The sequence below is a fragment of the Salminus brasiliensis genome, chromosome 3, assembly GCF_030463535.1.
Source record: "Salminus brasiliensis chromosome 3, fSalBra1.hap2, whole genome shotgun sequence".
Taxonomy (NCBI): domain Eukaryota; kingdom Metazoa; phylum Chordata; class Actinopteri; order Characiformes; family Bryconidae; genus Salminus; species Salminus brasiliensis.
The window spans coordinates 43,819,118-43,841,785 of record NC_132880.1 but is presented as its reverse complement, the minus strand read 5'-3'; the positions used below and the strand labels follow the sequence as shown (position 1 = coordinate 43,841,785).

Genomic DNA, 22,668 nt, shown 5'->3' with positions numbered 1-22,668 from the left:
CCCACCCATAGTCAATCAAATCAGACATCTGAAACCACACAGACTTCATTTGTGGCAGGAGGGGAAAATGTGTAAATTTGACTTTGCAGGACCAAAAAGAATCTACTCAGATTTGCTCAACATAGTCGCTGAGTATTCCCGATACAATGAATACGGCTTTGGAGAAACCAAGTTGTCAAAAAGACAATTTTACAGACAAAATTGCAGGACAACACATTAAGATACAGTAGAGGTTCACATCAGTGAGAAATGAGGACAAGTTTTGCAGTATAGGCATAAAATACCAATTTATTACTTTGCACAATAACACGAATAGTCCCTGCAGGCTAAAAAAAAAAGAAAATTGAGAAAAAAAAAAAAAAAAAAGGGAAGGGTGAGATTTTTTTTTTTTTTTTGGAATGTCACATAGCAATACACCAACTGATGTGGCACTCTGAAAGAAGAGGCCAGAGGAAGCTCTAGCAAAGTAGTAAGAGCACCCTCTATTGCTATTAGACAAGTCACACAGCTCAGAACACTAGAATACAGCACGAAAAGCTACACGAGAAAATAAAATAAATTACAATGCACTTTAGTCCAATAACAAATTTTATATATCAAAGAGAATTAAAAAAAGATCATGCTCTCAATTTCAGAGGGATGGGGGTAAAGAGAGTGGGAGAGATGGGGGGAGAGAGAGAGAACGAACTGGTAAAAAGGTTAAAAAGAGGTAATCCTTGTGTAATCCTGGAGCATCTGGACGCATGGAGAGAGTGCGAGTAGAGGTGTCAATTAGGCAGTGCCACAGTACTACAGAGAAAACAGCCAAGAGGGCTTAAAGCCAAGCAGTGAAGTGGCACATCACTAACCAAACAGAGGGGGTACCGGGTCAGTCTTGGCACTCCCTGATTGAAAATAACAAAAAAAAAAAACAAAACAACAAAAATCACGAAGTACCTCGTTTGAATGGGAGCTCGTGCTAAGATTTGACTCGGCATCCCCTTCCAGCATCCAGCCTGTCACTCAGGAGTTACTGACTTATGTGAAGGAATTTTCTAATCTTTCCAAATGAGACTGGTTAATATTGCTACCCTAAAAACAGTCTCAGTTAATTCATGAAACATTTACCCAAAAAAAAAGTAATTTTTTTCTCCTCGTTTTGAGATAATAAATATTCTCTAAGAGATTTAGGACGTTACTCCAGCATGCAGGCGAGCAAAGTCTAAAATTTATAATTCTCCATAGAGCCTAAAGATCTAGTCCACCGAATGCACATTCCCACTGATTGATACAAGCAAAAAAAAAAAAAAAAAAAAAAAAAGTACAGAAACAAACGCCATTAGGCTATCAGACCAACCGCCACAGTAATAAGAATTATAGCTTTGCCTTGTTCATAATTTTGATTATATTGCTGTGCAATGAGAATATGAAATTGTAATTATTGTCCTTTCAAGATCAGCTTAGTGACCAGCTTCATGAGACACAATTGCTCCAAATGTAGCACAAGGTGGGTCGGTTGTAGAAGAAAAGTTGAGTAGAAACTTGGGAAGTTGCCTAACACCTTTATCCAACTTATTGCAAGTGATGCCTTGGCCCCCACCCTTCCTCAAAGGGCCAGCAGTCATGCCCTGAACAGGCGAGAGCTCAAACTCCTTTATAGCAAACCTGCTGATTTACGGATGGTTTATTACAAAAGGGTTTTTTGTCAAGCCGCCCCCTGACAAGGCATGCATGCTGACGCCTCTCAACACCCCCATAACCCAGGGCAAGGCTCGCAGTCATTCGGCCACACCAAGCCAGGTGTTGTCAGGTCCAAAGGCAGTGCTTATGCTTGTGTCTCTTAGCCAATGGTATAATGTTCTTCTTTTTCTCACGTCGTCAAAGAAAATACTATAAGACTTTATATATAGATACACATGTTCAAAAACACACACGCACGCACAACAGTAATAAAAACACATAGTAAGTGTAAAATTCAAATAACTGCCAACTATCTAACCAGCACTAATTTCCCCCCTGAGCCCTGATTGTCACTCATCCTCCGTCCATCCTTTCTAATCCAATCATCGTTGCCACCAGAGGAGACACAACCTCCCCAGCGAGCCACTGGGGGACTCGCGGGGGCCGAAATCAAATCTGAAGTTTTGCCACGATAACTTGTTACTTCCAACACAAAAAAAAAAAAGAAATTCAAATCACAAATGAGCCAAAAGGAAGACCAACCAAAGCACTTTGGGCCCCACAACCAACCATGGCCAAGAATGCTACAACATGTTCAGCTACGAAACCAGATGCACCCAACACCATCAAAACGACTCCTGGATAAATTTGTTATGCAACTGAGCTGCTGACTGTCTGATATTTATAATAGCAACAACATTAACAACGGTAGGAACGACATCGACTTTCTACACTAACAGTTAAGAAGAGAACCACAAAACAGTTTTATATTAAACTCTTAAAAATCTGATTTGAATCTTACATAGAAATGCATAAAAGGTAAGGGAGAGTGCCGTAATTTCTAAGCTTCGCTTTGCCTTCTGTTCACAATGCCAGCGCCCGATTGGCTGACGTCATGCCAAACACCATGCTAAGGCCACATCCCTGCACCTTATACGTAACCATCCAAACAAGGACGTAAAGTTTTCCAATCTTGCCACAGGCAGAACGCCACCTGTGCCAAGCCCTCGCTGCCCTGGCCTGATACTCGGTCGGTCACACAGCTGAGACCATGGGTAAAATGTTACTGCTACAGACAACCACCAGCTTATGCAAGCCTGTAAAAATCTACTGAAATAGGCTTATGTAGATAGTAAATATTTTTTTTATATATATCTATATGTGTGTAACTATAAAAAAAGAAAAACAAAAGAACTGAGGCATTTACAGCAGTTAACTCCTTGATTTCCCTTTACAATTCAGTGGCCTGCCATGAAACACACACTTACACACTTACACACTTACACACTTACACACTTACACACTTACACACTTACACACTTACACACTTCTCTGCAAAATGGGAGAAGAGTAATGGGTATGGATACCCAGGTCACCTCGTTTGTAAAAGACTGAGCAGAGAGAGTTAAAATACGATTGTAAAAAGGACAGAAAGAAAAAAAAAAATTATATAATAATAAAACAACCAACCATTCTCAAATCATGCAAGCCCCACCCCACCCAAAAGACAATGTGACAAGATTCAGCCGATACTGGCTTGAGGTAAAGGTAGACAGAGTCCAGCTTAGCTGAGAGAGCCAGAGCTGTCCTGACGAAATGGCGCAGGTTTGCTCACACTCAGTGTATATTACAAATAAAAAAGGAAAAAAAAAAGAAAAGAAGAGACATTCAAAACTGAAAAACAAATTAAAAAAATGGCTCAATTTTTTTTATATCTCTGTGCCTTGGAGACCAGCGGTCTCTCAGTGCAGGATTGCTGGTGGGCGGTTCCATTGAGGCTAACCATGTGGAATTGGACTTGTGGTCGGCCTGCTGGCTTTGGAACCGTTTTGGTGTTGATGAAGACACGATAGACAGAGAGAGAAGAAAAGGGGACAGAAAGAGAGAAAGAGAAAGCAAGACAGATGGAGAGTTAGAGAGACTGAAGAGAGAGAAGAGGGAGCGTAGAAGTGCGTCTCCTGCTGGTTGAAGTAGTCAGGCGAAGTACATGGTGTGCTGGGTGTCATAGTGAATCTGGACGGCCTTGGCCAGGGCCTGAGGGTCCCGGCCATTACTCTGGCCTGATACGTGACTGCCCTCGGCACTGCAGGGTAAGCCCAGTACGATGAGCCCAAGTCAGAAACAGAGAAAGAGAGAATTAGAGAACGGGACTTATTTCAAGACTAACATCAACCAGTTGTAGTGTAGTCCATGTTTCTAAGTAATCTTAATGGGTAATTGTAGAAAATCACAACCTTAAAGCCCATTTCACAGCAGATGCGGTAACCACACTAACAGCAAATGTAGTACTGCACACCAGTCAGGTGTGTCACGCAGCACCACAGCTATGAACATGCTTTTTGACTGGTGTGGTGCATGGCATTCTAGCAGTTTTAGGTAAAAACAATCCAGACAAACAAACCCATCTGCTGGAATGAGGTATTAAGTTAAATATCACAACAAGTTATTTGCCAACTGATATTGTGAACAAAACTAGTTAACAACAAAAAAAAGGCTATGCTCACATTTTGTCTAAATAAAGATTATTTAAGCAGTACATGGATAAAACATCCATTTGTAGCTGATATTTCCATCACAAGAAAAACAGAAAATGAAGTCTGGTGTGAAACAAGAAGGCTCTGGCATTGGTTGTTTTTACACTGATTATTCTTGCTGTGAAATGGGCTTAAAAACTCTTTTCCTTATATAACCCCCCAAAAAACTGCATACCTGTCATGATCTTTGTCCACCAAGTGATAGCGGGCACGGAAGGCGACAAGCCGGGCATAGTAGGCCGGCGCTGGGATGGACACAGAGCGAGTGCAGCGTACATATGTGTGGCACAGCTGGTAGGTGAGCAGCTGCAACTCATCTGCAGTGAAGCAGTTGTCGTCCCACAGTACGTGGTAGTGCGAGGGGCGACTGGTGCCCTACAAGAAGTACAAAAGATATGCATAGCTTGAGAAACATTGGGATGCAGGAGTTAATTCCTGAATGAATGAACAGAAAGGTGGTACAACTCACCTGGATACCAGCATGGCTGCACAGGTAGAAGTCAAACTCTGAGGGATGTGTGATGGTGCTGTCCACTGTTGTGCCTGCTGGAACATTACCACTCTTCCCAACCTTCAAGGGGAAATGTTAAAAAGTTAAATTCATGGACCTTATAAATAAAGAAATCTGCATAATTTTTTTAAACCTTACCATGAACTGATGCAAGAAACTTACCCTCTCGGCTTTGTCAGAGCAGAAGAGTCGAGTGTGGTGGCGTTTCTGCACTACAATGTAGGTGATCCCTGGCCTGTAGTCTTCCTCCAGACTGATGCATGCTTTCCTGATGGCTATGAGCTCCGGCCATGCAACCTAGACATAGAAAGGGAATCAGATACCGCTGAACCAGCACGCCAAGTTGTCTAAAGCCCATATTTATTTATAATTAAACTGAAATTTGTTCTTAGCCATATTCTAAGCTTAGATGCATCCTGAGCTCACCTGTTTCATCTGCCCCTCCGACACACCCCCACGGTAGTAGATGATACGTGTGGGTTTGAAGCGGGTAGACTTGTAGAACTGGATGAGCAGCTCACGCACCATGTTGGTGAGATCCTGGATGACTTCTTGGCTGTACAGCTGCTCCTGGGACAGATCCTGGCGTGAGGTCTGCACTCGCACGGTGGCACAGTAGCGGCTAGGGTGGCCGTCCATGCTGCCTACTACCGCTGCAATGGATGGCTTCTTCCCGTCTCCTGCTGGGGGATGAGTGACATCAGCCCCCAAGAATATCACTGGTTGCTGGAATACAGAAGGCCTGGCGGAGTAGAATGGTAGAGGACACAGTGAGAGGCAGAGGATACATGACCAGTCTTTCTAAAGGGCAAAAACTATACTACAGACTACAGAACCCAGTTTAACTAAGCTTACAGCACCCAAGACCAGAAGTCCCCAGCTTTAGAAATATGTAAAATTGTCCTGTTGAAACTATGCACTACAAAGAAAGAGACTTATCATAGGTTATATTTCTAGAACTTCACATCAGAAACAACCTAAACAGCAGGTAGTCCTCACCTCTGATGAGGTACCAGGACATTGTTGATTCCACCAAGCTTAGCGTTGATTTTGAGGCAGAGGTTGGACAGAGTCTGAGGAGAGGTCTTCACTACATTCTTCACCTGCACACACTGAGTAGCCATGCCCAGCAGAGTGTCACCAACACGCTTCACCTCCGCTATGGGCACAAGGAACACAAAAGTTTAGCAAAAGAATGGCTTCTAGAGTTGCTGCAATGTTAACCCACTATTTACAGTAACAACATTATTTGTTACATCATCTCTTTACCATAGACAGGGGTTTTCCCAGGCAGGATGACCACAATGAGTTGCAGACCAACGTAGGACATTTTAAGGTGCTTGAACATGGGCTCAACGCTGTCAGCTCCCTGGGCATACTTGCAGAAGCAGGGTTGGCCCTGGATTGGCATGCCTGCATCCTTAGAGATCTTCCTCAATTGGTCAGTGAAGCTCCTAAAAAGGCAGGTAAGAGACAAGTAGTATATTTATAAAATATAGTCAATTTGAACCGGTCAACTTTACTTCCTTAAAATAATCAAAGAAACATTCAGGGACTTAAGTCACAAGGAGAGTGTACAAAAGAAAGGACCTGTTTACATCCAGCATTAACATGGGTATTTTACCTGTATAGTATCTGGACCTACTTTGACCGGATTTTGTTTGCACTGGTCATTAAAACGCTGCCGCAGCGTGACTAGTGGAGATCCGATTTTACTTTCCCCACATAAAAAGCACACAAACACGTACATCATTTCCAATTTACTTTCTGTAAAGAATCACTTCTCATTAAAATGGTCCTGCTCCAGGAGACTGAACAGTTTAGAGGAACAGTGGGGTTTCTACAGCGTGGTGGAACAGACGGCTCCATCAAAAAATGCGACAAACTATTAAAACTGCAAGGAAACAATGCTCTCATCTACCGATAAAATAAAAAAATAAAAATAATAATAATAAAAAAAAGCTTTAACACATTCGCTTGAAATTTGCATGAATGTGGAGGAGATGGTCTTGGACCGCCACTGAATGAGTGCTTCAATCATAATCCGATCACAATGCGGCTTTGGGGGGGTTTACACCTGGCATGAACAATGTTTTTAGTGATCAGATAATGTTCAGATTTGACTTGTCCGCATGAAAAGTCAGGTATAAACAGGCTCAAAGTGAGGAACAGTCAAGAATGCCACCTTGTAAATTATGTGGCAGAGAACCACCATGAACTTATTCACCATTAAGAAACATTGGTCATGTACTCACTTGAGCAAGTCCTCTCGGCACTGTTTCTGAGGGGCAAAGCAGGCCACGGCCCACACCTTGATTTCAATGCCTGCGTAGAACTGCTTCCCCCTCATGTCCCAGACGCCCTGGTTGGGTGTAGCCACAGTCTTATTCTGGGGAGAGAGTCCCTACACTCTTAGTGAACCCCTCAGCCTCGTAATAGGATACATACATTACTCAAAGCAAACCTAGCCCAGCCCACCCAAACTAATTCTCCAACATAGGCTGATAGAATAGCACAGAGTGCATCACGTAGCATCAAGAAACCACACAGGTATTTATAAACAAGCATATTATAGTAGGGTAATAGAACATAGTTCACATGCAAGAGAAGCAACCATATATCAAGTCAAAGTAAGTCAGTGTGAAAATGTCAGGGCTGAACACTGAGTTGAGCAGCTCCAGTGTTCAGGAGATTTATAATTCAAGCTAAAAAGATGGAGACACTGTAAAATGTATATTTACATATTTTAGATTCCAATATTGAATACAGTTTAAAGTACATCCTGAAGACTGGAGATGATCACAGTGTTAGAATTGCAGGAGGATAGAACATCAGGACATTCAGAAAAGTGTTGAAGGATCAGAGCTTGCGCTTTTAAAAGGTCAGGAATACACGTCACAGCCAATGCAGTTATACAGTGCTTTTTTACATAATGATATCACTCCTTTTTTAATTCATTTTAAATTTACATTTAGTCGGTTAATAAATGACCCTGTTAAAAGAGTACAGCAAAACATCAAGCAGAGCATGGTGCAAACAGTCAATTAATTAAGCAACCCTGTGAAGTTAAAGTTCAATTTAAGAGACTGCTTTTCTCTTTACACAGGAAACCAACTGAAATGAGGAGTAAAATCATTGTTGTAAGCAATTCCTTGGCTAAACAGAAAAGCAGTCTTTCACACATTCCTGAGAAAGACGATAAGACTCCAGTGGTCAGGAACCTTCAATTCCATTACAACACTCTTAACAAGCTACACTATGTATACTCAGAAGAGTCAAACGCAACCAAATGAGTAAAATCTTTTAGTGGTCAAGTAAAATCTTTAATATATTTTTATTGTCTCTAATTTGTGTAGATTAAAGTAAAATTGAATATCCCCAAACACCGTCGTATCGCAGCATCAAAAAATACTACAGGCCGCAGACCCTGGAGTCTGATCCTCCTTCTCTTGATTAGTCCAGTCACCCCACTGCAAATCACAAACACAACCATACACACCCCCACCCATGTTTCTGACCCACCCGTACTCACCCTGCACCCGTGCCCCAGTACTCACCCTGCCACAGTCCCTCCCAGTGTCTGTACTCACCCGGCCCCCATACTGCAGCATGGGCGCTGGGAGGACCCGCCCCGTCACCTCCGTCATGTCGTTGTGCACCACGATGCCAAACTCTTTCAGGTAGGGGTCAGGACCACCTACCATGCTGTTACTTTTGACCTAGAAAACAGGAGTCAATGTGCATTGAAAAGTATGTGATGCACTGAGATTTAGGAACTAAAAGCACTCAAGGCTTTATCTGTAAGTTTACAAAACTGATAAGACAATATGCATGATGTAAGATGTAGGATTTCAGGCTGTTTCTGAAGTTGCAGTTCTGTTGTTGAGGTTACAGAAGTGGCTGGTTGCCACCATGACTAACTTTTTTTAAATAGATAATGCTTTTAATGACGTTAAACAATAAGGAAGGCATCTTAAAATCCAAAATGGGTGCAATCTGCTTCCAACACTCCCCAACCAGACAAAAGCCTAACAAAAAAGCCTGTCTAAAAGCCTTCATACCTGCTGAGGAGTTTTAGCACTGGAATATTCATTTCCCCTCCACATTAGCCGTTTTCTCACGTTTGCAAGTAAAGGAATAATTCCATGAAAATTGTCATTAAAGCAACACTATGGAAAATTGGCATTTCTTACTTCAGAGCTGCCCCTGCAGTCAGGATGAGTAACTTGAGCCATGGTGTTTTACACCACGCTAAAAGGCTTTTGGCCAAGCTGAGAGAACAGTTACCAAAAGTGAAAGAAGCATGTAGGCTGAGGTGGTAGAGGAAGAATTTTACACAATTGTGTCTTATGGTGAAGCTGGAAGAAAGCAGTCCAGAGAACGATGTAACGCAGCATAACCGAAGTTACAAAATGCAGTTAGCAGGATGCCAAGCCCAGAGTAGCACGAACAGTGACGTTATTCTCCCCCTGACCATGTTGGTCAGTGGAGCATTGCTATGATTTTAAAGCAGTCACTGTAAGGTAGACATGCTACATAGTGTTGCTTTAACATGATCACTTACCCTGATGCAGTCGATCAGCTAAGACATGGTTCAATATCTGACCTGCTGAAAAATCTATAAAACCCTGAAAAGCTATTAAAAAAAAAAAAAGTGTTGTATAAAACAGCATTAGTTTGTCCTAGAATTCAGCTGCTTAACACAGACACCTTTACCAGTTTGAACTGAAGTATATCAAATTTCAAAGCAATTTAATGCAGCTGTAATATTTGGATTCAGTGACAGTTTAGCACTTGTCCAACATTCAGTACTCGAATTGCTACGATAAGCAAGCATTTATTTTCAACCTGGTGTGTAAACATAACTTCTGTTTACATAAATAATATTCTGCAGTTCATATAATGTTTGATTTTTTTTTGACACTATGTAGGGAGTAGTAAATGAGTAGACCCCCTTTGTGTAGAAGACGGTCACCCCCACCTGTGATGGTTTAACATATGCTGTTTAGATTTTCCATTTTCTTCTCTACAGTCACCCAAATATCTAATCTAATAACTCCTATGGGTACTTTGATAGTTACCATCTCTGGGAATTAACTATATGCTTCTGCGTACAATAAATAAAAAACAGACCTTGATTTAACATTAGAAAATGTCATTTCAGACAAATTAAGACTTTCAGAACTTCCAGGCACCCTGGATAAACGCTCACTTTAAAGGCTCATGTTGCTTAGCGCATTCCACCACCTAGTGCTGCCCACTTTAAGGTTTGTTTCTGTTCATACAATGAGAACAGAGCTGAAGCAGTGTCAATTTCATCTGCTCGAGGCACACTCACCAGCCTGCTGATCTCCTCCTGACGGTCTGGAGCTGAACGGGCTGTGGCTTTGATCATAGTAGAGGTCTGGTTATCGGTCAGCTTCTTTATGCAGCGTTGGCCTGCCACAATGTTACAAACCTGTGAGGGCAAACAAGTTTAGAAATCTCACTGAAGTATTGATACAACATATTGAGAAGATTGCTCTTTATGGGGGAATGTCTGTCACACAATGGCTCACCTCCAGGGGCAGGTATGTGTGCTTTTGTTCTTGCCCCACCTGAAGGCAAGGCAGGTGGGGGTATTTAAGCTGCAGACTGTACTTCTGTTTGAAATATTGGGCAACAGTGCATTCCATGGCCTGTCCATTTTCTAGCTGCAAAGGAAACCTGTCAAGAGATATATTCATCACAAGAATGCAAGTTTTTAGATGTGATAGATCAGTGTTTCAGTACAACAGTGATTAAAATTAGACTATATTTAATAAACAAAAACACTGTTTTGGGGGAAAAGAAGAAAGAAAAAAAAAGTCTCACGTCTGGTGGCTGGCTGGGCGGCGCGTGACATTGCACACGCGGTACTTCCTCTTCATCTGACCACAGTGTGTGACCTCCACTTTCAGTCCTGTTTACACAAATAGCAGCCATTTTAAAAGCAGTAAAGACCAAAGTGCCTTAAACAAACTAAGTGGTTTATGTGTTAAATGTTGTCTTTTGTATCAAACCCAAAACAAGGTCAAGGTTCATATACAGATCCAGGCCCAACCTGCCTGCTCACCTCGAATCTCCTTGGTGAACTTGACACGTTGAGAATCTGTCAGGGGTTTGGTTTGCTCATTGATGTTTTGGATGTCTAGAACCTCACACATGAACTCAATCACTGGCTGGGCACGGTAGAATGCAGTGGCTGAAACTGCAGGATTGGGAAACATAGATTAATAAACAAAGCACACACACCACAGAAACTCCTTTTCAACCATCAAAAAGCCCATCAAAGATCTCTTACCATCGATGTTGAGCATCATGTTCCACATGGCTGGGCGGACGGATTGGTGGAACCCAAACCAGACCTCTCGCCCTCCTCCTAGCGGATGGTAGTATCCTTCAGGGGGAGAGAAGAAAGAGCGGCCTACAGGAGTGTACCTGCACAAAGGCAGCCGGAAAACAATGTAAGCCACATTAACCACATCACATACAATGCCTTAGAGGTATCAAATGAAAGACAATTTATTTGCTTGGTTTCAAAGACTTTTGAAATCCTTTGTCCAGCCACCAAAAAAAAAAAAAAAAAGCAGAAGAACCGCCTGTGAACAGAATCACAGGGGATCAGAATTTCAGCATTATTCTAAGTCAGAAAGACCAACAGTAGGACAAATAAAACAAGCCTCTTTAACAGATTTACTTCCAAGTACTGATTTTACTTCAAATAAGGTAGCACTTCGGGACTTAGGATTAGATGTGGTCTTAATCTCATGCAATTCTTCCTTTAAATGAGCCATAGAATGGTTTATAGTATAGGTAAATGACGAGAGCTTGGCACATGGGAACCTTAAACACTGTTCCTCACTATATTCATATATAATGTGAACATACATAAGCAAAAATGAGCTGGGGTTTAGGTTTGCCAAAGTTAGATACAGTAACAGAATGTGGTGAATATGGGCAGAATATGGTGCTGAGTTTAATTTCTTCCCAATGACCAAGGCTGTGCCTATGCTACAGCCCTTGGAAACTCAACTGTGGTGCTTTTCTATATTGCCCTGGATCATATCAGTTAAGTAGAGAGTGTTTTCCCTTGGTTTGGTTCATTTTCGCACAGGGAAAAGTCCAAGCTCACCAAAATGCTTCAAAGCATACAACATGAGAATGTGCTCTGCACACACTGGACATACCTGTCTGGGATAAAACAAAAATAAAATAAAAAAAAAATACAAAAAAAAGAAATACAAGAAGGAGGTCCAGTGCTCTGGACTAGTGCATATTTATGTGCAGTTTAACATGGAGCAACATCAGAGATGGCATTTGTTCATAGCTGTAGTAATTATCTGGACAATATATCATGTTAACTGCAAAGCACACCTGGCTACAGAAGGCCGTTTAGCAAGTAATGGATGGGTCGGATCGATGGTCAGATCACATTCAACACAACCAACCACTCCAGAGATTGTTTGGGACCAGACCTAGACCGACCCCTTTCTACAGCCTCAGTGCAGTGGTTTTATCCGCACTCGAGTGCGACTACTGTATTCACACCTGCTAAACAAATCACAGCAAGGCTGAAAGCGAACCAGATTCTGATTTAACCAGAATGAAAAAGGCATGCAGTTGCTAGCAATTTAATAGCATATCTCAAAACTTGCTTAATATTCCTAAAGATCTGTGACTATATTTACCAAAGAAATGTTATGAAAAAAGAAGCCCACACAAAATATTGATATGGAGAACTATATTGAGCTAAACATTAAATGGAGCAAAAAAAGCTGGAAAAACAATCTCTCTGTTCAGGACTGTGTGGGCATTTCAGTCTGCACATTAATTGACAGTGGTGTACCCATGGCAACGTAAACCGCGGCAACAGACTTCTCGTTTTCCTTTTATCTCAGATGATCAGATTATGGGACAAAGTTACGTTTAACTGGAGGTGACTATAGTATGTCTTTGTAAAGAGTCTGACTAGCAAGTTTTCTACACTAGACCTTTAAAGCAGGTCTCAGGCACAATTACGTCTAATACAACTGTGGCTGTGTCCAAAAACACACAACTCTGTACTGGGGCAACATGAACACTATATATTTGAATACGAAGGGCCGAGGTCAAGTGTAAGCATTACTAGAGTAATTTGACTGAAGTTTTTTTTTTTTTTTTTTTTTTTTTAATTACGACTGTCCCGGACCGGATTCAGTGCATATTTTAGAAGATCAGTTTCGGCTATTTTAATCCCAGGGCAATTTAGTGTCCTCAATGCGCCATAAATACATATGGTCACCCAGCCAGCGGCAGTGCGGACATTTTCAGAAGGTAAATAAAAGTTTAGAGTCTGCAGTGTGTAGCTATTTTACAGTGGAACTTGAAAACATACCATAATATCTGAAACTTGACATTTTTACCAGCGGGAGACACGCTCACCTTTTTTGTTTTAAAGCAAGCACTGAACAGAGCGTTCAGTACAGAGTGGAGGCTAATGCTACTGCTAACACACACACATGCTATAGAAACCCAAATCACAGCACATTTACTTCACTATAGAACAGTTATACTCCACATTAAGAGACCTATAGGATCGGGGGGCAAACAAAACTGATAGATTTCTACTATAAATGCATTTTAATATATTTATAATACTGATTAGAATCAGTGTTTAGCATCGCAAACTGAATCATTCCTAGTTACTTTTTAATCAAAACAAAAACTAATGAATCCTGAATCAATTTCCTTGCAGTTTGTTTGCATACTGTCCATTTTACATTTATTTATAGCATATATTTTTCTATATTTACTTTATTGGACTTAACAGTCACCTGTACCAAGAGAAACTCCTCAGTCATGTGGTACTTTGTATGTTTAACTTGAATGATAAAGAATCATTCCATTAGAAACCGTTAGAAATAGAGAAAAGCAAACAGAGCACAGAGAGCTGGCGATTAACAGGTTTTGCTTGCCTCATGGAAGGAAGGTGGCGCGTGATGACATCCAGGGCCTGGACGGAGTCCTCAGGGACCTCATTCAGGTGACCAGACAAAGCCTCCAGCAGCATCTGCAGACTGACAACCGACACCCACTGCAGAGATACTTTAAAGGTTTGGTCCTTCCCCTCACCAGGTAGAGTCACCTCCAGATCCACCTGAAAAATCCACATACCTATTAGAGACAGCTGTTCACAGCAGTTTCAGAACACATCACAGCATGGGATAAGACTGAACCTCATTATGTGATCTTTGCTTAACAGGAAGATGTAAAAGCTGAGATATCACATTTCTAGTGTCCAATTTATTAGGAGATCAAGTTGAAAACTTAAACAGGAAGATCTGCCTCAATCTTACTCTGTCTCTCCCGATGGGCAGTGGGTGAGCCGTGTACATATTCCTTTTGCCATCATATCCAGGTTGTCGATCCCCAAAGATCTGCATCTTGAAGTGCCTTACCATCGTGTCCACAACCTCTCTGTATAGGATTAGAAAGCAGTTTGTAAAAACCAATACCAAATGATCACAAATCACTCCCTCTCTCATTGCCCACTCTTACCTGTTAACCCTTCGAGGCCGTTTCTCTGGCTTAATTTCGATGTCATAATGGTAGACGTCAATCTTGGGGATTTGCACCTGGAAGTGATTGGCCAGCAGGCGAATCGGCTTTCCCACCGTGCCCAAGCCGGGCCGGCGAGGGGGCTGGAAAAGGGCGGTAGGAGCAGGCGGGCCTGTAAAACAAGCACACGAAAAATTACATTTATTAAAAAAAACAAACAAACAAACAAACTAAAAAACACCACCATCATTGTCTTTAGCATACATGACGTGATTAGGGGTGGGCAAGATGACAACACCATCACATCATGATACACTTCGTTATTGTGCTACACAATATGCTTTTCTATTGAGGACTACGCCAGTGCTTCAAGAACACTGACCAACAGCATATTTTATTACAAACAGCATAATTATTTAATTATATATTACCATATCGCCTGTCCCTATAACATCTGACCGGCTGAAATACACAAAAGGAAGCAATGGGGGCAACATGGTTTTAACATAAACTAGATTTAATTGCAACACAGGACTGCTACATAACATTTTGCTCATCTGCACTATGATTATTTGCACAGCTATATAGATGATCATTTTCTGTATATGTTTATATCACCTGTAACTTTCTGTACATAACAGTTCTGTGCATGTCTCCTTATGCTAGTATCCATACCTGAACAAGTACAGATTTTTACATCCATCTTAGCTCCCTTAGCTCTTTTTACTTTTATTACTTTTTAAACTTTATCATCATTTATTCTATTTATTATTTAGTGCGCTTTTCTTGTATGCAAAAATACTTGACAAATAAAAAATTGAGATTCTGAACTACTACAAGGGATACAGGTGTCATGATGGGGCAAAGTGAGGAGGGTAATACATAAGTGTGCACTACTCCCATATCATAAGCAGTCTTAAATCAGCCTCAATCATCCTAAATGCCAGTATATTCACATCTGCTCATATTTATTGAACATATAATCGCGGCCAAATAAAACAGTGACTGGTAAACAGGTGCTTGGACAGAGGGAGACTGGTTGACAGACAATGCAACATAGCGTAAACGACATCCAAGGTCTTGCCCTCTGGCCTACTAATGATGGACAAAAGACAAAGGAACACTGAACAATGATCCACAATTATCAGCACCTCAATCACAGCGTTTGCCCCCCACCTCACTAAAACGTATGTACGCCAACCAGACAATGGGTGGTGTGAGAGACTGGCAACAGCAGGACCATATGGGGGGGTGGGGGGATTAAACTAACAGAAACCACAAAATGTCATACAGAAAAATCATCAGCACACATTTAGCTAATAATAGCTTTTTAGAAAAAGAAGAAACTGTTAGAACTGGCTATGAAGTGCCATGAAGCAAAAGTCCCCTTTGTTTAAACAGAAGACTACATTCAGTTGAAACTCTAAAGAAGACTCTGAAGTTTCAATCCCCCTTCTCTCAAATAAATGACCCAACATTACAGAGGAACACATCCCACCTCACAAAACCCCCTGTATCATGTTCACTGAAACTGAACTGTCTTATTACAGTAACACAGTACACAGGAAGCTAAATGGGGTACAATGTGAGCTACTGTACATCACGTCAAGCTGTGTGTGAGGGGGTGGATGATGCTGTGCAGCTTTACCACATTGTGGAGGGGCTTTGTGGGGTATATGTCCCTCATGTTCCTACACGCTCCAGTTAGCATGTGAAGAGTGGGGGGTTGCATGTGTATAGGGATGGTGGTCATGGGCATCTATGCCCCTGCACTGTTCTTGAACCATGGAGTCCCCATAAAGCCCCTCCTCCTCCTCAGATCTTTATGCAAGAAACAGAGGCAGAGTACGCAGTCCAGACAAAACCACCTCCTTGTTTCTTCAACCATTATTAGTCATTAGATCAGGTCTACTCTCCATATAGGAGCCGTGTAGATCTACAATTCCAGACTGTAGTCCATCTGTTTCTCTGCATACTCCGTTAGCTTCCTTTCACCCTGTTCCTCAATGGCCCAGACCCCACAGGACTGTCCACCACAGAGCAGGTAGGAAGGTGGGTCATTTACAGCACTGAATTGGCACCGACTGACATGGTGGTAGTGGTGGTGTGTTAGTGTGTGTGTGTGCACTGCTCTGGTGGTATGAGCGGAGACACAGTAGTGCTGCTAAAGTGTTTGAACACTGTGTCCACTCACTGTCCACTCTATTAAATGCTCCTGCCTAGTTGCTGCAGTCAGAGACCGAAGCTCTGATCTGTTGCTGCACAGTTTGTCATGTTGGTCATCCTCTAGTCCTTCATCAGTGCTCAGGGGACGCGGAAATGTTTGAACCACTCGTGCCAGCACAACAAACTCAACCATATCAGGGTCACTGCAGTGCTGTGAATGAACCTCCACCCCAATATTACCTGCTCTGTGGTGGCCCTGACTATTAAAAAAAAAAAAAAACATGGCGAAAGTAACAGAGAAACAGACAGACTAGTCTCTTATTATAGCTCTACCGAGTGCTCCTATCTGGTGAGACAATAAAAATAACTGCGTATATAGATAATTAAGGTGGTATTAATGAAGTGGCTAGCTGAAGATGAGAGTAAAACAGGATCCGCTGACCTTCGCCTAAAACTAGGTGTTCGATAACCGTATAACAGCACCCCAACATTCTGTCCAAAAAACAGCATCTTCTATGTTCACACGTTTCCTGTTGCATCTATGCTGCCTTCCTGTGTGAAAGCAGATGATGGGTGCTCAAACTTTGGGCTATTTTACACCACAGGCATCTGGACCCTCAAGCTTGGTCACAGACAAGTAGTTTGTCTCACACAATCTCACAAAACAAAGCCATTCTCAGGGATTTCTGTCACTAATAATCAATACCACCAACATTACACTATATAGACAAAAGTATTGGGACACCTGCTCATTTACTGATTTCTGAGGATACTACAATATTAAAGAGAAAGAGTTTGCCCTGCTTAAAAAAAAGCCTCTACTGTCCAAGGAATGATTTCTACTATATTTTGAAGCATTGCTGTGAGGATGGATTATTAGCACCCTACCTCATCCTGATAGCACTGGATGGAGCACCAACCACCATCCCAGAGAACACAGGTCCACTGCTCCACAGCTCAATGCTTGGGAGCTATATACCCATCTAAGCCTACACCTGGGATTCACCACAGTGCCAATAGTTTCATGTTAATCTGCTCCAGAGAATCCTACTCTATTAGCAATATTTCTACACAAGGACCAGACAAGCTGTGTGTGCACATCTGTGTCAGCAATGGGTGCTTCTTAAAGCAGCTGAATTCAACCAGGACTTAGGGTGTCCACAAACATTTAGACATCGTGCATTACTGTATAAACCATGTGCTCCTCCTGTGTACCATCAGGTATGGTCTTTAAATGCGAACTAGCATGACAGGCTTATGATGAAAAGTGGCTGGATTAAGTGGTGAGTAATGGCACTGGGCACAATGTGAGCTGTCAGATCAGATCTAGGCTACATTGGCACACAGCGTACAGCATAAATGAGAACACAGGTGGATCTCTGGTGATCCTACAAGCTCAAAACCTCAACATTGCTAGATATTTATGTGAAAAAACGTGGGAATCCGGCACTGCATTAAGCTGCAGAGCTTTTGTGAGTCTATCCAACAAAGCATGAGGTAGGAGAGAACTTCCCTAAATGGCACCAATCAAAGCACACATCAGCTACTGAGAGAATAATGACAGAAAGCCTCATTTTCACACTGTTCCTTGCTGATCCCTTATGTTAATTCATTATTGTTTGGCTGTTAATTAATACAAAGTACAGAGGGCTATAATAGTACAAAAAGGGATCCATGTAAGCAGGGCTAATTATGTGCAAACACTGCCCACTACGCCTTGAATTCTCTGAACTGTGCCAACTCTTTACCCACAGCTATTGTCTGAGAACCCAAAGGTCAATATAGGCATGCTAGAAAAGACTAAAATGACAATTTAGTTGATTCATCCAAAAATACATGGGAATAAAAGTATAAAATAGAGGATTAATGACAATTCCATTTGCCTTGTGTGCTTGAAAATGTGCAGAATCCCAAGTTAGTTGGACAGCTTTTGATTCTTTTAACTTACTTATATGAATTTCATGCTTTTTAAATCACCTACAATGCCAATATTGCAAAAATAGATAAAGTAAATAAATAGTTAAATTACATTTTAAACATGAGTTCAAAGTAAATTCAGGTAAATTTGGTGCTTCCTTTTAGATCCCAACCCGTTTACTGCAAATGCCCCATTTAAAGCCTCCATTTCTCTCATATATTTAAACAAGGAAACTCATTACCCCACAGTTAGAAAAAGGGCTTCACAAAAAAGGCTCGTTAGAGGAAGTGGGCAATGACCATATTTATCCTACTGGGATGAATACGCTTTTTCTGAGCACACTGTTAATACGGCCAGTGCTAAAAACACTGATCAGCAGCCTATTTTATTACAAAGAGCTTAATTAACCCTGTTTAACTATATGGAGTGTGGCAACATCTGAATAAAAACCCCTGTACCATGTAGCTTTTAGATATCAGCGTTTAAGATCTACTACTTTGGCATTTTATCCACATAAGATCCCACATTTAACCATTTTGCCCAGCCTGATTTTTTAGGATTAAAGAAATGTTAAAAACTTCCACTTTACAGTCCATTTGCACATAAAACAGCTGTCCATTTCCAAGTGTTGCTCTCATTTAGATTTAAGAGTCTAGCCATTTTTTTGATGGGGCTCTGAATGATGCATGTTGGGTTTAACAATGCTGCCAATGTAGTGGAGTTGCTTCCCAGCCTGAAAGTCAATGGGTAGAGTTAAACTGCTGAAGACTGGTGTACATGGAGATGTAAATGGACTGTTTAAGAATAAAAACAAGTGACTTAAGACAGACAAAATTGTACTTTTGTAAGATCAACAATTCACACATACATTAAACTCTTTTATATTTATATATTCTTTTAAATCCGGATTCAGGTGCATGGGTCCTGTTTAACTGAATAAGGGAATAAAGTGTATCTAAAATAAATAAATTAAATTAAATTTAAAACTGCATTGGGACAGCAGTTCAGTTTTTTGTTTTTACAAATCTAATGCTGCAATATTTTTTTTTGGTAATAGTTCCCTTAACCAAATCATCCAGCCCGACTTGTTGGGGTTAAAGAAATTAAAGAACCCATCTCTTACATTTTTTGCACTTCATTTGCCTCTCTTCTTCCTCACACTTTTTGAACATAAAAAGCTGTAATTCCTTTTTACATAAACATTTTCCTAATTTTCCCATTTTATAACCAAGCCTTTAAATGTGTGGTTTTAACAATACTGCCATGCAAAAGCAGCCCAGGCCGAGAGGCTGCAGGTTCAACATCAATGGTCAGAACATGAATATGTAAATAAACTGGGTTGTAAGACACCGCAACTACTATTACAATATTCATTTGGGCTAAATTGCACTTTAACATTAACCTCTTTTTTAAAATCAGTGCAATGCAATGGTAGGATTGGGTAAAAGCACATCTGCTAGATTGGTGGAGTCCTATTTAACCAGATGGAGTGCATTCAGTCTTGAGAATATATGAATATATATATATATATATATATATATATATATATATATATATATATATATATATATATATATATTATTAAATCACTGTATGTAAGTATGGGGTGGTATTTGGATAGCAGTTCTTAAAACCTACTGGTGTGTTTTTTGGTGTGTCTTCTGCAGAGCTAAACCGATGCAGACTGTTGTACATGGACTGTTTTTGTGAGCCCAAAACCCATTCATTCAACCTGCACTGAAACATAGCTAGCTACTTATGTTAGTGATGCTTATAGACTGCCATAGACCGCTTATTAAACCCCTATTTCTACTAAATCAGTGAAATACAGTAGCAGGGGTGCATCAAGCAGATCCAGTTTCCAGCGCAGAACCACATGGGAGGCAAATTAGGAGAAATACAATAAATCACAACGACCCTCAGGGCTAATTCATGAAAACAGAGATTATTAAAAGGCTCCATAACGATACACCTCCATCTGCCCTGTCTGTAACGAGGCTGGCCAAGAGAGCCTCGACCATTTCGCACGGCACATAAACAAGCCAGGGAGGGATTTCCGTGTCTCCTTCCCCACTCATCTCAGGGTCTTCAGTCAATCTCAGCTCGAGGATATTCCTGCCCCCCAGCCTTCATTTAGCAGCGCTGCGAGCTCAAACACTAAACACAGCGTGGATGAAGTACCATTTTGCTCGTAGGCATGCCTGCATATTGCCGTGAAACAGGCGTCGACATTACCAAACAGCACGGAGGGACCCTGTCCACGGTGGAAGCGGCGCGGAAAGCCCTGTCAACACGGTGTCCAGCACGGCGTGGTCAGCACAACGCCTCGACCAGAGCCCGAATTCCCCCACTGACCACATTTAGACCATGTGCTTGAGGCAGCACGGCAGTAAGCCCAGAATTAATGACTGCAAAAATGCCCAAAATACCCCCGAACGAATCTGTAAGGTCATATTTATGAAATAAACGATTGAAATATGTATAATTCCAGCTCTAAGACAAACAGCAACACGACCAGGAAGAAAGCCCTTCCTCGGTTAAATCCCCCTCCTCGGCAGCACAATGCCGTCCTCCTGCCTTCCGCACCGCTGTGCGTTTGTGTGTGCCGCTGCTTCACCGCGACGCTACACAACAAATACCTGCCCATAAGTCCCTCACACACACTTGTTGACCTTCTGATTCAACTATTAGTCTCAGCTGCTCACGAAATTAGGCAAGAAAGCAGTGCTGGGTCTGCTGTGGCGAGCAGACGCGGCCCGACCGCCCGTTTGTTTTCGTTCGCGTTCGTCGAGGCCTACTCGGGGCAGCAGCAGACCACGGCCCCCAGTGAGGAGGCGCGCCGACCTGCCTGCGCTGTCACTCGGCTTGACTTTTTCACAGCTTACCGGGTCCGAGCGCTTCCATGGCCGAGGGCTCTCTCTCCGTCTCTGTCCCGGCCTGGCGGCTCCGTACCGACACTGAAATTGGGGGCGGTATCTCGAAGCTTAAGGTGGCTAATTTGAGAAATGGAAGGATGCGTAGCTCGTCAAGGGACCGAACTCGGGTTGCGCTGCGTTGTGTGATTTAAAGCGGATCCGTGGGATTTGTAAGTGCGCATGCGTGGGAGCTGGGGGTTCATAACGCGCATGCGCACTACTGGAACTCTAATGGTGAAGGAGTTCCAGGAAAGCCATCAGCTGTAGTTGAAATAAGTTGCAGCTTGTGAGCAAGGGGATTGAGTGGACCGCCCTCATATTTACAAAAACAAATAGTGCTAAACGGTATGGTTGCATATATGTATATATATATATTTTTAAAATATATTTCTTTTAATTACTTTGCAGCAATATGCATACATCTGCTGCACATAAACAGGAGTGGTTGGTGTAGCATGGTGTAGAGTAGTGGGTAACACCACACCCACCACGCTATACCAATCAGAGTCCTTAGGCAAAGGGGAGCATGTGTTATTGGCATCCAATTCAACAAGAAAAAAAGCATCGAGGTGCACTTTTCTGTCTTTTGAAAACTGTATGTGAATGTTTAAGGAAATGTGGGAAAGTGATTCAGGAAAGCCATCATCTGTAGATTCAGATTAAATAAATTACATTTTGTATGTGAAGGGATTGAGTGGGCTAAACTCACATCTACAAATCAATTAAGTGTGCTCGTCTAAAAGGTGTTGTTGCAGACATGGATTATAGCTGCTTTGCAGTAATGTAAACACATCCGCTGCATATAAACGCTAGTGGCTGGTGTGCACCAATAAGAGTCCCTGGACAAGACTCCTAACACTAATGTGATTCACAAGTAGGTTTCTCTGAATAAGAGCATCACACTGAGCTGTAATGAAAATGTAAGTATGAGACACACCGGTTGTGCAAGGAGCAGTTCTTAATTAGTTAGAAAACAGAAAATGAAGATTTTTTTAAATAGCTTGGCTATTGGCTTCATGCTCTTCTCTTGCTGAACAATTTTGATATTTGATTGAAGGTATCTAACTAACTGCCATGTATCAGCCTTGTTTTCCACGTTCCCTTCAAAACATCCCTGTAAGTTTCTACTTCAGACTTTGGAGCTAGTGAGTACAGCTGGGTAGATTTTTTTTTGTTTTGTTTACAAATGAAAGGAAGTATATTTGGCATTACTTAATGAACATAATGGGCATTAGGTAGTCAATGTTTTAGTAGTAAAGAGCATCAGTAGAATGCACTTGTGGATGAGAGAAAGCCATTACAGAAAGAATTTTGCTGTTCATGTGTTGCTGCAAAATGACAAAAATACGGACAGTTAAAAACTATTTTCAGGAGTTTGTCAATTGACACTCCCCAAAGTATGGGCAT

General features: G+C 41.6%; 1 protein-coding gene across 1 annotated transcript; it reads right to left on the bottom strand.

The window, feature by feature from the left end:
• Positions 1 to 270: 270 nt before the first annotated feature.
• ago4 (argonaute RISC component 4) lies at positions 271 to 21,392 on the bottom strand. Its single transcript, XM_072676301.1, has 18 exons — positions 21,232 to 21,392; positions 14,263 to 14,434; positions 14,061 to 14,181; positions 13,680 to 13,861; positions 11,027 to 11,163; positions 10,799 to 10,933; positions 10,558 to 10,645; positions 10,263 to 10,410; positions 10,043 to 10,162; positions 8,262 to 8,423; positions 6,960 to 7,093; positions 5,974 to 6,158; positions 5,704 to 5,863; positions 5,131 to 5,446; positions 4,867 to 5,001; positions 4,663 to 4,764; positions 4,369 to 4,568; positions 271 to 3,742 (listed from the first exon to the last, which is right to left on the bottom strand). The coding sequence occupies exons 1-18, from the start codon at positions 21,248 to 21,250 to the stop codon at positions 3,634 to 3,636; spliced, it is 2,625 nt and encodes an 874-aa protein (XP_072532402.1). The 5' UTR covers positions 21,251 to 21,392; the 3' UTR covers positions 271 to 3,633.
• Positions 21,393 to 22,668: the final 1,276 nt, after the last annotated feature.